Raw genomic sequence first — 16,169 nt, 5'->3', positions numbered from 1 at the left:
TGCTCTTCCAAGTTCTTTGCTGTTGAATGTTCATGGCAAACCTCTAAGTTTTTATCTCTACTTTCTGAACTTTAATTCCTGCTCCAAGTTTTCCTTTGTTTTCCTTTACTGCTTGCTCAATGTACAGATTGAACAACATCGGTGATAGACTATACCCTTTCCTCACTCCCTTCTCGGCCACTGTTTCCCTTCCATGCCCCTCGGTGCTATCTGCCGTTTGGTTTCTTTATACATAAGTTAACGTGTTAGGTATTTTAAGTTATGAATGTAAGCGAAAAAATGGTTATAAAAGGTTTGAAGTTATCATTAAAGTTTGGCGGCGGACTCAAAGGGCTCTGGTTGAGTATGTTCTGGGTAATTGGCGTTCCGTTTCAAGCAGAAGCTAGTTAATCAAGCATCTCAGTTAACTGTGTGTCGAACAGTGATGCACTGAGGTGACTTAAGTTATGGAACACCTCCTAACATCTGTCAGACATATTTTGGCGTAGTGCTCCTGCACGATGTGGCATGGACTCAACAAGCCGTTGGAAGTCCCCTGCAGAAATATTTAGCCAGGCTGCCTCTATAGCCGTTCATACTTGCGAAACTGTTGCCTGTGCAGCATTTTGTGCACGAACTGACCTCTCAGTTATGTGCCATAAATTTCCGATGTGGTTCATGTCGGGAGATCTGGATGGCCAAGTCATTCGCTCGAATTGTCCTTCGAACTAATCGCGAACAATTGCGGCCCGGTAACAAGGCGAATTGTCATCCACAAATACTCCATCGTCATTTGGGAACGAAGTCCACTAATGAGGGAAAATTGTTTCCTAGTAGCCGAACAAACTATTTAGTCAGTTATGGGTTCAGTTGGAACAGAGGACCCAGTCCATTCCATGCAAAAATAGCCCGCACCATTATGGAGCCAGCACAGTGCCTCGTTGACAAATTTGGTCCATGGCTTCGTTTAGTTTGCGCCACACTAACCATACCATCAGCTCTTACCAACTGAAATCGGAACACCTCTGACGAGGCTACGGTTTTGCAGTCCAACCGATATTGAACGAGCGCAGGATAGACGCTGCAGGCGATGTCGTGCTGTTACTCTCCTCAGTCGTATGCTACCTTAGTCCATTAATGACAAATTTTGCCGCACTGTTCCACTGGATACGTTCGTCACACGTCCATATTGATTTCTGCGGTTATTTCTCGCAGTGTTGCTTGCCTGTGACCACTGACAACTCTACGCAAACGCCGCTGCTCTCGGTCGTTAAGTGAAGAAGATGGCCACTGCGTTGCTCGTGGTGAGAGGTAATGCCTGAAATGTGGTATTCTCGGCACACTCTTGACACTGTGGATCTCGGAATACTGAATTCCCTAACGAAAACCGAAACAGTGCCCTATAAGTCTAGCTCCAACTGCCACTCCGTGTTCAAAGTCTGTTGATTGCCGCCGTGCGGCCGTAATCACTTCGGACACGTTTCCACATTAATCAGCTGAGAACAGATGACAGCTCTACCAATGCACTGCCCTTTCATACCGCCGTCTGCGCTGTCCCGTGACTTTTGTGATCGCAGTGTATAATTTTGCGGGAACACTCGGTGGTACACGTGGATACCGTCTGCAAAATGTGTTGTGAATAAAGTACAAAGAAGTAATAAATTACAACGGCACTCCTGATGCCGCAGTTTTAGTGCACGAACAGCGGAAATGTATAAAGGGGGTGCTGAAAAGGTTTTCGTTTCAGGCCGTTGCTGCAACGTATATGCAAGCGGGACTCCGATAGTTGTATATAAGCACCGACTAGTAAGCAAGGCATTAGTGTCGTATTCGTGTCTTTCAGGCGTGAAAACGGTATATGGGGAAACGTGAACTATGACGAAGTTATTACGAAACGCCTACAAACAAGACCACTGTTTCTTTTCTTTCTTTTGCTGCGACGGACAAATACCGGTTGACATCCATCGGAGGATGAAAAATGTGTAGGGGGCAGCAGGCCTGACGGAAACCAGCGTTGAGGAATGCTTCTGCTTTATACTGCACGCCCCCGTATGGCAGATGCTGTGACACACAAGTTACGCCAGATCAAGTGGGAGACATTTGAGCACCCGTTCTGTAGCCTACATCTGTCCTCATGCGACTACCACGTCTTTTTGTGGGGTGGAATCTGCTACTATTCACTAATTTTTTTTCCACGCACTTCTCCCGTAGACACAGTGGTGGAAAAAATTAAATAAATACAGCTGTACAGTGAACCGTGAACATAAAGCGAAGAAACTGTGAATATGTTTGTGATTTTTGGTCAAATGTTTTAACGGAGCGAAACAGGATTTCCCACAAATTACATAATGGATTTTTGTCCTATTTTTCATGGAAAAATAAAGAGTGGAAAATGGACAAATGACGTATCAAATTGTCCAGCATGTGATCTAGTATTGCAAACAAAAATTTAATTGCTTCAAAGTAATCAAGTTAATTAAGAAAGACTTCCACAGGCAGTTGGCAGAAAATTTTTGTACGAATTTTCAGTCAACGGCGATTGAGAAAAAGACAAATGCCGTATTAAATTGACCAGCGTGACGTCTATTTTTTAAAAAAGATTTAATTATAGAATTATTTGAGAACAAAACTTGAAAATAAAAAAGTACATAAAGGACGGTGAAAGGTTTTGAAATGATTTTTCTAAAAGTAGTAACTAAAATAGCTTGGATAAACATGACATCTTTGAACGAGGCTTGAAATCATGTACAGCAATAGACAAGCATCCTGTAGTACTGTTTAGAATTCTAAGTTAGACAATGAACTTTAAATTCTCAATTGGTGCCTAGTTTGCAGTATATGATTTCGTGAATTAGTCAAAGCCACGTGAAATGTTTTTTTTTTAATATGTTTTATTTCTTACTTTTAGGCAAATCATTTCACAAAACATTTGACCTTTTTTCAATTTTTTTACCTAGAAACTGTCTTTGTAGCCATATCGAAGGCTTAAGCATTAATCGCATGTACGTCACTCAATTTATTTTGCAGGCATACTCACTGAAATGTAATAAAATACAGGATGCCCCAAGAGTAATGTACAGTATCCAGGGATACGAAAGGGACGTTTATTTGAAGCAAGATCTACATATTGACATATGCCCTGTTCCAGATGGCTTCCGAAACAGGACACACAGTGCATTTATTTTTGGACAGACATTTGAAAAGAGCGAAAAACGGAACAAAATTAATTGCAGTTTTTGGAAAATTCGTTTGTTGAACAGGTTGAGGATGTTGCTTTGGCCACACAGACTGATACGTATATCCACCATGATTGAGCCCCTCCAAATTTGACCAGTCGTACGAGGGGAAAATCTTAACAGTAATTACCCTAATAGCAGCCGTGGTCGTGGTAGTAAAACTAACTGCTCACCGACAGCGCCAGACCTTAGTCCAAAAACTTATTTGTTGGATTGGATGAAGTCTGAGGTGTAGAAACGAAAGGTGCGTATGCGAGATGAACTGCCTGGTCGCATCATGGACGGTGCTCCCCTCATTGTTGAACAAGCACCACAACAGGTTCTCCCAAGAGTGAGCAAATGCAGTGAAGCTGACAGTGGGAGATTCGAATATTTATTGCGAACTGTAAAATAGATTTAATGTGTCGTACGACAATTCTTAGATGGGAATGCATTAAAAATTCGTATTTTTTCGTTTGGTACTTTGTAAAATGTACGTTGTAATATTTACTAACTGTTCTACACGTGTACATGTGTAAACTGGCAGGGTATTAACAACATAGAAAATAACACTGTACATTTAAACGTGTTCTGTCTCGGAAACTATCCGGTGACGAACTTTGTTCGTATTAAGTCTGTCGCTTCAAGTCATCGTTCCGTCATATCCCTGAATATTGGCCATTTCTCCTGGGACACCCTGTTGTCTTTGAAAATAATTTTCACACAAGTTCTTTGCATGTTTCTGACTTAGTCACTCCAGGAATATTGGAAGATTTGTTCTATCCCTCGATACAGACCGATTACTTGCCTCATCTTTGCTCCGTCTCTGGCGATTTCACTCTGCATCGAATGTTAAAAGCCGAACGGAAAAACAAAGGAAACACAGTTGGTCAAGAATGCCATGCGAGAAAGGACCTAGACGGAAAAAACGCCAGCAACTGGTCATGGACGAAATTTCAGCATCAGAACTGTGCATCTGCCGTTCATCAAGAAACTAATATCAGAATCGAATAATACAGAAGAATTCAATAAGTAGAGAAACAAAACTAGATTGAAAGGCGAACTTGGGGGAAAATCTGCAAACGGTGTCTATTTTATTGAAGTTTAGACCACAACGTACGGAAATTTAAAAATGCTGGTACGCTTTCATTTGCAAGCAACTGCGATAGGAGCACTGTTAGCTTCTTAGTGAATGACGTCACAGCCCGTGAATGGCTGTCGATAACGTATGCGTGTGACATGATAATTTTTAGTCATTTAAGTCTTTGTATGCGGAGGAAACAATTTCACAATAAAATAAACCGGATTTTCAACCTGAAGATTTTTTGTGAAACAACCGCGCTAACCAGCCTCCTGTTGTGCTTCGAATGCCGTTGTCTTCCTCATCAGTGAATGTGCTTCTTCACTCATTTATGGGAAGATCTACATTTAAGTGAGCACACACTACCTGACGTTTATTGTTTCCAAAACACCATTAGCAATGGTGAAAGCCGAGTCGACTGTAACAAGGAGTCTTAAGATTGGCTATCGTACCCGTCAGAGAGCTTAAATTCTGTATGCCTTAGAATGAGTAATGATAAGAATCAAAACTGTTTATAGTACTAAGCAAAGCATGCGAACTGTTCACGATCCTAGCAAACAAAATTATACGAGAAAAAAACCATTTGTTACAGTGACCACTTTCCACTTTAGATGATTTACAATAAAACGAAACGCGTTTGATCTAAAGACTTGGATTACAATTGCAACAAAACTGTAATTACTCTATATAACCTGAAAAAAATTGTCAGACGTGCTGACTGTTTTAATAAAACAGTAGGTCGTTCGTTTGGACGAAAATATTCCGCAAACGGCCACATTGCATGAGTTTGAAAGAACTCAATATGAGTTAAAGACAGTCTAAATTCGTTTTGGAAAGCATTTTCTTCTGGAATGTATAGGTACGAGGCATGTTCAGAAGTCATGTGTACTAGATTTTATATTTTTTGGGAAAAGTGTATTTGAAAAGAAATTAAGGGATATTGTTGATACAGTTGACGACTGTTTTTCCACACAACCGCCACCCCGTGCAGTGCATGCGTCGATCCTTGGCACGAGCTTCTTTGTACTGTCCTGGAAGATCTCCCCCCGCCAGCTCCTTCCCCCCACAGCAGAACATCAGGATCATCTTCCCTCTTCATCGACTGAACATTAAATTCTACTATGTGTGTCTTCAGGGAGACGAAAAAATGACAATCTGAAGGCGTCAGGTCAGGAGGATACGATCACGATTCGAAACATCCCGACCAAATCTCGTCAGCATTCCCCTCCTTTCGTTTTAAATTGTTTAGGGTTTTCCAATATCCTGTGCTTTCATGGTCTACCGTTGAGGTAAAAATTCGACCAAAATGATGCCTTTTCGGTCCCAAAAATTTAAGACCATGATTTTTTTGCCCGAAATTGTGGTTCTGAATTCTTTAGCAGATGAGGAATTGGTAAGACGTCACTGTGACGACTGCTTCTTATATCAGGCGTATAATGAGCCGGCCACGATCTCGAGTTACAGTAGAGCTCTGAAAATCCTCACCTTCGATTTCAAGGAGGAGGATATTAGTGTTACATGTCTCGTCGACTTCGAGGTCATAAGAGACGGAGCACAAGTTCGTATTAGGGAAGGAAATGGGCCGTGCCCTGCCAAAGGAACCATACCGGCATTAGCCTGAAGCGATTTAGGAAGCTCACGGAAAAGCTAAATAAGGATGGCCGGACGCATGTTTGGACCGTCGTCCTCCCGAATGCGAGTCTATTGTGTTGACCATGGTGCCACCTCACTCTTTCTTCCAATTCAACTCGGTCAAGAAAAACCCCAGTGTTATTGACCCGATTATACTTCGCTGCGCTGTCGGGTGTTTTGGAACCTATCTTGTGCACAGTTTCCGGTATTCCAGAATTTCTGTGAGTGTACTGCATAAGAGAGTTCTGGATGATCATGGAAAAATCGCAGAAATTTGATCCACTGTCAGTCTGCGGTCTTAACTAACAGTTTTCTCGATTTTTTGGACCAACTTATCAGCCAGAATGGAAGGTCCTCCTCACCATTGTTCGTCAAGAATATTTTTTCTGCCTTCACTAAACTCCCTGCACCACTCAAACACACTCGTTTTGTCCATAATACCTTCGCTGTAAACAGTTTTGATTCTGTACGTGTTATTTCTTCCTTGAGCATAAGCTAATCACAGCACGTGGCTCGCAGTTGGTGGGATTTCTTACAGACACATTTCACGAAAATGAACACAACAACTTGAGTTTCCGTACTATCGTGTTCCTGTGATACTCACTGTGGCCAGGGGATCGACTTTCACCACTCAGCGTTGCCAACCATTAAAAAAAATAGAGCCCGTTGCACTCACTTTCTGAACATGCCTCGTACATGTGAAAGCACGTGCACACTTGCTGGGTCCACAACCTGTCACACCAACACAAAAGAGCTGAAGTCCTGCTGAGCACATACTTACTCCCATTAGGATAATGGTCATCAGAGAGCGGTAGGTCCTCGTGAGCGCGGGGGTAGTTACTGCCGATAGCGCGAACGTCCGGCGGCGAGAAGACATCAAATCGGAACGCGCGCATCTCTGGGGAAATCATATTCCGCGCTACGGTCGCGTACTACGGCAGTGCCATCGATAGTACCGTCGCTACCGCGAGCCTGCGAACATCAAACAAGGGCATTAGAGGAGGCGTCTCGGCTTCGGCGTGGCCAGCTGATACACTAGTCTCAATGGCAATGCCGACGTACAAACAACAGTGAATTAAATTTAAGCTGTAGCAAGTGGAATAGATTAGCTACAGACCGGTCACGAATACGGTACGATACCTCTCGACATGGGTTGCCACACTGCTTTGTACAAACCGTGAGATTTACACAATAATGGGGTGTCAAGGAGATGTGACGACCAATCTAACAAAAATCGATTCTACCCGTAACAGAGTAGTCAGTTTGTGTTACAGCCACACTGAGAACTCGTTATCGGTCTTCGACGAGCTTTCCCATTGCTAGCAGGACCGGAAAGTGATCCAGCCAACAATGAAGAACCGTCTGGAGGATAAATATCAGTTCCGGTTTCGCCGTCAAGGATTGTAACATTATCAAGCATATCGGCCAGTTCAGTATTGTTGTCACAATGGATGGTGTAGAGTTGAGATACTACATATTCCATTTACGATTCAGTTTTATAACATGTTTGAATAGTATGAACTACGGTACAGTTTCCTAATGCTCTGGAAACTACCATTTATTTAATCACAGGTCTGCTTTCGGCTTATTAGACCACCATCTGTCTACCGCAACGGTCCAAGAAGCCGAAAGCTGGTTTTGTGATGAAATTAATAATATTTTGTAGAACATTAGGAACGAGTTTCCAATCTAATATTGCTGTCGTGTTAAACACCGACGGAAAAGGCAGGTAATATAGATTACTATATATTTTTAGTGTTAGCCATATTTTAATTCATGGAAGTCTTAAACTGTATGATTTAACCTGTTTTGTAACATCAAATATTAAATTATAGCGTCAGCAACTACCACACTGAATGCCGAAATATATTTAGAACAACGAAACTCATCAAATCAAGGTCTACAAATACTAAAATAAAAATATCCTTTACAAAATAAAGAACAATATTTAACTTACAAATATCTTCATGAAGAACTAAAGCTGCAATAAGTTACTGTATTTTACAGATCACTTTCCCTGTTAAACGTTGAATTACTGTTTCTATGTACGATCACTGTTTTCCAGTCAACTCTGGCAGGCAATTGTTTCGTATGTTAGTTTTTGGAGAAAGGGTGTGGGGAGTAGAAATGGTCCGGAACGTTTTCGAAGTGTCGTACAAAAATACGTTTACTTCACACAAATAAAAATTGGTCCTGTCCGAAAAATTTGTTTGAAGGAGGTTATTTTTTGAAATACCAGTAACTACTAATCATACTTAATCTTGAATGACAAGCATATGAAAAGAACAAAACGGAATTCAAGCAATGAAGACTGTTTTGGATTAGCATAAAAGATGAGTAATTTTTCTGTTGTAGTCCCATTCTGCTCAGTTAATTTCTTTTATACAAATAATTTTTGTGTTGTAGTCCCATTTTATTCAGTTATTTTTTTACATAAAGTGCTACGAACTCGTTCCAGTGTTGGATAAAGCGCTAATTTTTGTTATTTTTGCCGTCGATTACAAAGTAGGAAAGTTACTAGCTGATTGAGCAGCTTGCTCACCAGATGCCTCGAATGAAGACACACGGTCCATGTAAGTTTACGCCAGCAATTTGTAATAGCGCTTTATAATAAAGCACATTGAAGGAGCGAATATATTGCGTTGATATTCTGCTCTTCAGTGACTCCTGTATATAAGAAGGGTAAAAGAGTGGACCCACAGAATTACGTACCAATATCCTTAACATCGGTTTGCTGCAGAATGCAGGAGCACTACTGAGAAAACTTAGAAAACCGGAATTTCAAGCTGACTGCAGAACTATTCTGCTTCCGCAAACACACATTTCGCGTAAGGACCTCGAAGATAAGATGTGAGAAATCAGGGCTCATACGGGGCATACAGAAAGTCCACCGAGCGAGGTGGCGCAGTGGTTAGCACCGTGGGATCGATTCCGGAGGACGGTTCAAACCCACGCGCACCCATGTTGATTTACGTTCATCGTGATTTCTCTAAATCGCTTCAGGCAAATGCAGGCATAGTTTCTTTGAAAGGGAACGGCCGACTACCTTCCCACCCTTCCCAAATACGATGGGACCGATGACCTCGCTGTTTGGTCCCCTCCCCCAAATTACCCAACCTACAGACAGTCGTTTATCCCCGTGTGGAAGAGGAAAGGAATTAACCGTACAGCTGCTTGCGGAGGATGTATGTAGAAGCAGATACGAGTTGATTTTAGCCTTTCCATTTCAGATTCAATGGAAACTAAATCTTGAAAACTCTTTAAAAAATTCTACTACAATAAGCGCCAAAGAAACTGGTGTAAGCATGCGTATTCAAATTCAGAGATATGTAAACATGCAGAATACGACGCTGCGGTCAGCAACGCCTATATAAGACAAACAAGTTTCTGGCGCACTTGTAGGTCAGTGAGCTTGAACGCGGTGTTGCAGTCGGTACACGAGCAGTGGGACACAGCATATCCGAGATGGTGATGAAGTGGGAAATTTCCCATAGGACCATTCCACGAGTGTACCGTGAATATCAGGAATCAAGTAAAATATCAAATCTCCGACATCGCTCAGGCCGGAAAAAGATCCTGCAAGGACGGGGCCGACGAAGACGACTGGAAATCGTTGAGCGTGACAGAAGCGCAACCCTTCCGGAAGCTTCTGCAGATTCCAATGCTTGGCTGTCGACGAGAGTCAGCGTGCCAACAATTCAACGGAACATAATCGATATGGGCTATCGGAGCTGAAGGCCTACTCGGTACCCTTGATGACTGCACGACACAAAGCCTTACAGCTCGCCTGTCCTCGTCAACACCGACATTTGACTGTTGATGACTGGAAACATGTTACCTGGTCAAACGAGTCTCGTTTCAAATGGTATCGAGCGAATGGACGTGTTCGGATATGGAGACAACCTCATGAATCCAAGGACCCTGCATGTCAGCAGGGGACTGTTCAAGCTGGTGGAGACTCTGTAATGGTGTGGGGCGTGTGCAGTTGGCGTGTGGAAGACTCTGCAAGAGCGACACTCAGTAGCTCGATACCGGCTTTTGTTTCGAGAACATACCCTCCTACTTATATCTCGCGAAGAGACTATGAGGATAAAATCAGAGAGATTAGCGCCCACACAGAAGCATGCCGACAATCTTTCTTTCCACGAATGAGACTGGAATAGAAGGGAGAACTGATAGTTACTCAAAGTACTCTCCGCCACACACCTTCAGGTGGCTTGTGTAGTGTGGATGTAGATGTAGTACCCCTGATACGTCTAGATAAGACAGACAGGTGACACGTCACCTGCATCTATTCACGTCCATTGTGAATTCTGACGGACTTGCGCAATTCCAACAGGACAATGCGACACGCCAGACGTCCAGAATTGCCACAGAGTGGCTCCAGGAACACTCTTCCGAGTTTAAACACTTCCGCACGCCACCAGACTCCTCAAACGTGAACGTTATTGAGCACATGTGGGATGCCTTGCAACGTGCTGTTCAGAAGAGATCTCGAACTCTTACGGATTTATGGATAGCTCTGCAGGATTCATGGTGTTAATTCCCTCCAGTACTACTTGAGACATTAGTCGAGTAAACGCCACGTCGTGTTGCGGTGCTTCTGCGTACTTACGGGGGCTATACGATATTAGGCAGGTATACCAGTATCTTCAGTGTAGGTGCATGGTAGCTCAGTTCCTTTACGACAGGTTACTCTGTAGGTACAACATATGATCTGGAGATGGGCGACATTGCTCGATTCCGGTACTTTGGAAATTAAAAGCAGCGGTCCACATGTAAACTTATTTGTCCGTTCCTGACATAGAAGACCGCAAACCTTGTTTCCTTCCCCTCTGGGCAAGCTGTGCAGTGAGTAGATTATATGTAAAGCTTACTGGGGCAGGGTAAATGCTAGCTACGATGAAGTCGATAATTCGATTGTAATACTGGAATTTTAATTTGATATCGCCCTACAACTGACAAAATTTACAAAAAATATGAATTTCTTTGTCAACCCACACACTCCTGAGAATGGCACATTAACGATTTGCAATTACGCGCCCCTATTACCGGCAGCTACGTTGATAAATACTCGGGACCTCGCAAGGACAACTACCAGATCAAGACCATTAAGTAAGTTGCTGGAAGTGGTTAAGCGTTGGTGAAAATCTCGCTTCTGAGCTCTAACCTCAGAACTCTGCACGGAACACGCGTTGGTGCAGTGCTGCGATACAGACCGTATATCTCCCTTGGAAGACGATGGCCAAGACGCCCTTCCCAAGTTCGTACCGCTCGATGGCTGAAGGGGAAGTCCTTCCACAATTCCCTCGTTTCCCACGAGTACGAAAACGCGGCGGAAGAATACTCAGTTTCGGCCAATGTCGAACGCTCTATCATCGCCGAAATCCCTGCAACGGGCTTTTTATCTACCCAATGATGGTGTCTGTTATATCGCCCCTAGGCAAACGAAATTCCCGTCTTCGCCACGTGTTGCCCAGCACAGGTGTCTCCGGATGCCCGGCTATCCCCAAAAGCGCCGTATTGTCCCGCGGCTGACCGCTACCTGCCGCCCACGGCGTCCCGGCGAGCTACGGCCAGCTGCTGACTTTATATTCCACAATTCTCAACTTCCGACACTTTCACCAACGCTTGAAGTTAGTGACTTAATCATGCAGACGTGCAGGAATACTGCTCGGGAGTGCCACATATTTAACCGAATTCAATAGAGTCATGATCTGATGCCGTTGCACAGTCCCTTTATTATTAATACTAATGTTGGCAAGTAACGTGTAAGTGCCCATGTCCTGGCACCTTACACACAGACTGCAAAATGAGACAACTAGACGGTGGAACTATTCGGAAGAAATTAGCTGGAGAGCGAGCTGATGGTTTCGTACAGCAGAAGGCATCCTGCTCCTGTGGACGTGAGGCCGCTGCGTAACGGGAGTGGTGGAGCGGTGTGGGGGCGGAGCGGGGGTGAGCGAGGTCCCAAAGCGGCCAGCTCGTGGCACGGCGCGGCGTCTCGTATTTCGCGGCGCGACTGATAAGGCCGTCAGCGCGGCCATTCCGCGCGAGCGAGCCGGACCGGCCGGCCACCGGTTTGACAGCTGGCGGCCGCCGGCAGCTCCACGCCGCCTCCCTACAGCTGCCCGCACTGCGCCTTCCGAGCAGAGCCGCAGCTAGCGCGCTGCCAGCTGCGAGACACGCTCGCCCGTAAATCAACTCACAGCTCGGGCACGGATGAGTCACGCTATACTTGTTAACGGAAACGCTACGGAAGCTTTCCTCGACGCAAATATTTAACTCCCACAGCAGTTACGTACCTGACTTGATAGAACCAAGTGTTGTTGTTGTTGGGGTCTTCAGTCCAGAGACTGGTTTGATGCAGCTCTCCATGCTACTCTATCCTGTCCAAGCTTCTTCATCTCCCAGTACTTACTGCAACCTACATCCTTCTGAATCTGCTTAGTGTACTCATCTCTTGGTCTCCCTCTACGATTTTTACCCTCCACGCTGCCCTCCAATACTAAATTGGTGATCCCTTGATGCCTCAGAACATGCCCTACCAACCTATCCCTTCTTCTGGTCAAGTTGTGCCACAAACTTCTCTTCTCCCCAATCCTATTCAATACCTCCTCATTAGTTATGTAATCTACCCATTTAATCTTCAGCATTCTTCTGTACCAAGACATTTCGAAAGCGTCTATTCTCTTTTTGTCTAAACTATTTATCGTCCAAGTTTCACTTCCATACATGGCTACACTCCATACAAATACTTTCAGAAACAACTTCCTGACACTAAAATCTCTCTTCTTCAAAAATGCTTTCCTTGCCATTGCAAGTCTACATTTTATATCCTCTCTACTTCAACCATCATCAGTTATTTTGCAACCCAAATAGCAAAACTCCTTTACTAATTTAAGCGTCTCATTTCCTAATCTAATTCCCTCAGCATCACCCGATTTAATTCCACTACATTCCATTATCCTCCTTTTGCTTTGATGTTCATCTTATATCCTCCTTTCAAGACACTGTCCATTCTGTTCAGCTGCTCTTCCAAGTCCTTTGCTGTCTCTGACAGAATTACAATGTCATCTGTGAACCTCAAACTTTTTATTTCTTCTCCGTGGATTTTAATTCCTACTCCGAACTTTTCTTTTGTTTCCTTTACTGTTTACTCAATATACAGATTGAATAACATCGGGGAGAGGGTACAACCCTGTCTCACCCCCTTCCCAACCACTGCTTCCCTTTCACGCCCCTCAAATCGTATAACTGCCATCTGGTTTCTGTACAAATTGTAAATAGCCTTTGGCTCCCTGTATTTTACCCCTGCTACCTCCAGAATTCGAAAGAGTATTCCAGTCAATGTTGTCAAAAGCTTTCTCTAAGTCTAGATACGTAGGTTTGCCTTTCCTTAATCTATCTTCTAAGATAAGTCGTACGGTCAGTACTGCCTCACGTGTTCCAATATTTCTACGGAATCCAAACTGATTATTCCCGAGGTAGGCTTCTACCAGTTTTTCCATTCATCTGTAAAGAATTCGCGTTAGTATTTTGCAGCCGTGGCTTATTAAAGTGACAAATTGGTAATTTTGACACCTGTCAACACCTGCTTTCTTTGGAATTGTGGCCGGCCGCGGTGGTCTCGCGGCTCTAGGCGCGCAGTCCGGAACCGTGCGACTGCTACGGTCGCAGGTTCGAATCCGGCCTCGGGCATGGATGTGTGTGATGTCCTTAGGTTAGTTAGGTTTAAGTTGTTCTAAGTTCTAGGAGACTAATGACCACAGCAGTTGAGTCCCATAGTGCTCAGAGCCCTTTGAACTATTTTTGGAATTGTGATTATTATATTCTTCTTGAAGTCTGAGGGTATTTCGCCTGTCTCGAACATCTTGCTCACCAGATGGTAGAGTTTTGTCAGGGCTGGCTCTCCCAAGGCCCAGGAAGCGTCCGTCAAGCACCAGTGAAGTCAGTTAAAGTACTGAACGTGAAATTCGCTGAAATTCTTTATTTTAAACTTTTATACGCGTATTATGCATCAAACCACACGGAAGTTTTCCTGGAAATATTGTGGTGTTATCAATTTTATTTTATCCACCATAGTCTATTTATAAACAGTTTCTACGGTTTGCATCCATTTTCAGATTTACAGGTTTAAATATCAAGAAACAATTTCCTGTATACCCTGTTTACTGTACTGCCGCTGCTTTTAATGTTTATTTATTTAGTAAGAGAACTTGTTTTTAGTTGTGCAGGAACCCACTTTTCGCATTCTCATTTAAATATGTCAATAATTTCAGTAAATCTGCTATCACAATCCGATACAGTTGTACGAGATGTACCAGTAGACACCTTGTTTGTTGCAATCGCATTATGCGTTGCCGAGTTATTCACTTTTGAAGTTCAGGAATTATTTATAACATTTAACTTAGAGTAACTTGTAAACTGATGCGGATATCGAAGTCGCGTCTCCGCGTGGTCGGCCATCTTCTTCGCTACAAATGAGCATACTGGCTCTTCAGTGACACTTACGGTTCACTATTTATTAATTTTGGGCAAAAAATTTAATTCTGCTCTGGGTATGAGAAACGAGCAGCCATTGTGGTGCCCAACGGAAGGGTTTTCCCGGTCACGTGGTCACTTTAGCGACCTGTGGACATCCAGAGAGAGAACCCCGTCTCTGCAGCATAGTGGCTCTCCAAGTGCTATTTTTAAATTTTTCACAAAATTAATCATAGTAAGCCAGGAATACAGGAAGAAATCGGCAAAAAGTAAACAATTGTCGTAAGGAGGTAGTGTCAAATTGGAATATAATTTCAAAATTTATCGCAAACGCACCCTCTGATCATAGTAACCAACGAATTCAAGAATAAATTTGCAAAAAGTAACCAAGCAATTGTTCTAAGCAGGTGGTTTCACTTTGGAACCACTGAGACATACAATTTTTAACAATACGTCATTCCATGTGATACATTTTAAACCAATTTCGCATAAGCCAGACTTAATTCACGATGTACAGGGTTTCACACTCGTCTGATGTTACTATACTTCCACAGCGAAAAGACTTATTTTGGACGATGACGTGGATACATGCTGGAGTATTTTGAAATCTGACATGTGCTGAAACAAAATCTGTTGCAGTACCACTTGAAATTGGACTTTAACGTCTCTTAGCAAAACGCATATTATATGTGGTGAAAGAAAAGGAGAAAAGAATAATTGAACTGGATGATTGTAATTGCGGGGACAACGATTGGGTGAACTTTATGTAATAAAGAGAAAGCATTATGTGTCATGTTTTGTTCTTGTATAGAATTATGTATTGGTTTTTTTATTTAGATAATATCTGTGTCGGCGAGTACTGAAACCGTTACAGACGATACTTATTAAGTATCAAAAAAAGATGAGAATAGGTGACTAGTATAAATAGTAAAAAACGAATATTAATTTCTCTGCCGTCTTCTTGTATTTACGTGAGTAGGAAGAGCCTGTGACGTTATATTGTATGCTTGCGTAGCATTCTTTTGTCACGATTGTGAGAGGGACGCCATTAGACATAGCCTTGGAAAGGTGTGTAATTAATTGATTTGTTTAAATGTTTTGAATAGAGTTACTTAGTGAAACCTTGCGTTATGATTTGTAATAAGCTTGCCTGGTATTTTATCCCATCCTTTTAAGACATGTTCAGCTGTTTAAATATTATTAGTGGTGCAGAGCTGCGCTACGAAACAACGAGCCGCTGCCGCGGCGCATTCAAACTGCATTAAAAGAAATCTGTCATATCGCAAAGAAGTGGACAGGTAATAGTGAACTAAAATTATTTCTTTCAGCTTACGGAATTGCAGAACACAGCAGCAGATTTTATGATGTGTTTTACAGGTTGACGCGGGCTGCCGATAATATATTATTAACAGTGCAAAAAGATAATTTACCTTCGTAACATAAAAGAAATCTTGCTGTGCGTAGTTCTGGTCTGGCAAACCTTATAGTAAAAACATCTTTTTCTCTGATAATAGTCTCATGTTCTCGTGTTAGTCGTGGTACTTATTGGTGTGTTACTGTTAATAAAAATCCACTGCAAAATTTTGATGTTGAACAAACATTGCGTATTGTAACATCAGCATTGATAGCGAAATAATTTTCAGTGACCTTTTCAATAACAGTAAAGTAAGGAAGATATATTGAACTTTATGGCTAGTTACAGTAACGAAAAAATGTTCCTTTAATAGAAAGCCAGATCCAGAACAACAAGAACGTAATACAATTTGTTTTGTTGAAAA

General features: G+C 42.7%; 1 protein-coding gene across 1 annotated transcript in view; it reads right to left on the bottom strand.

Annotated features, from left to right (window-relative positions):
* Positions 1-16,169, bottom strand: part of LOC126281621 (paired box protein Pax-6-like) — a 411,130-nt gene that overhangs the window by 343,979 nt on the left and 50,982 nt on the right. Inside the window, exon 2 of the mRNA XM_049980743.1 lies at positions 6,689-6,879. Coding sequence (XP_049836700.1) covers positions 6,689-6,818 — 130 coding nt within the window. The 5' untranslated portion in view covers positions 6,819-6,879. The remainder of the gene's footprint in view (positions 1-6,688; positions 6,880-16,169) is intronic.

This window comes from Schistocerca gregaria, chromosome 7 (genome assembly GCF_023897955.1).
Source record: "Schistocerca gregaria isolate iqSchGreg1 chromosome 7, iqSchGreg1.2, whole genome shotgun sequence".
In the NCBI taxonomy this organism is placed as follows: domain Eukaryota; kingdom Metazoa; phylum Arthropoda; class Insecta; order Orthoptera; family Acrididae; genus Schistocerca; species Schistocerca gregaria.
Note: the sequence above shows the minus strand (reverse complement) of the source record. Positions and strands in the feature narration are given on the sequence as shown.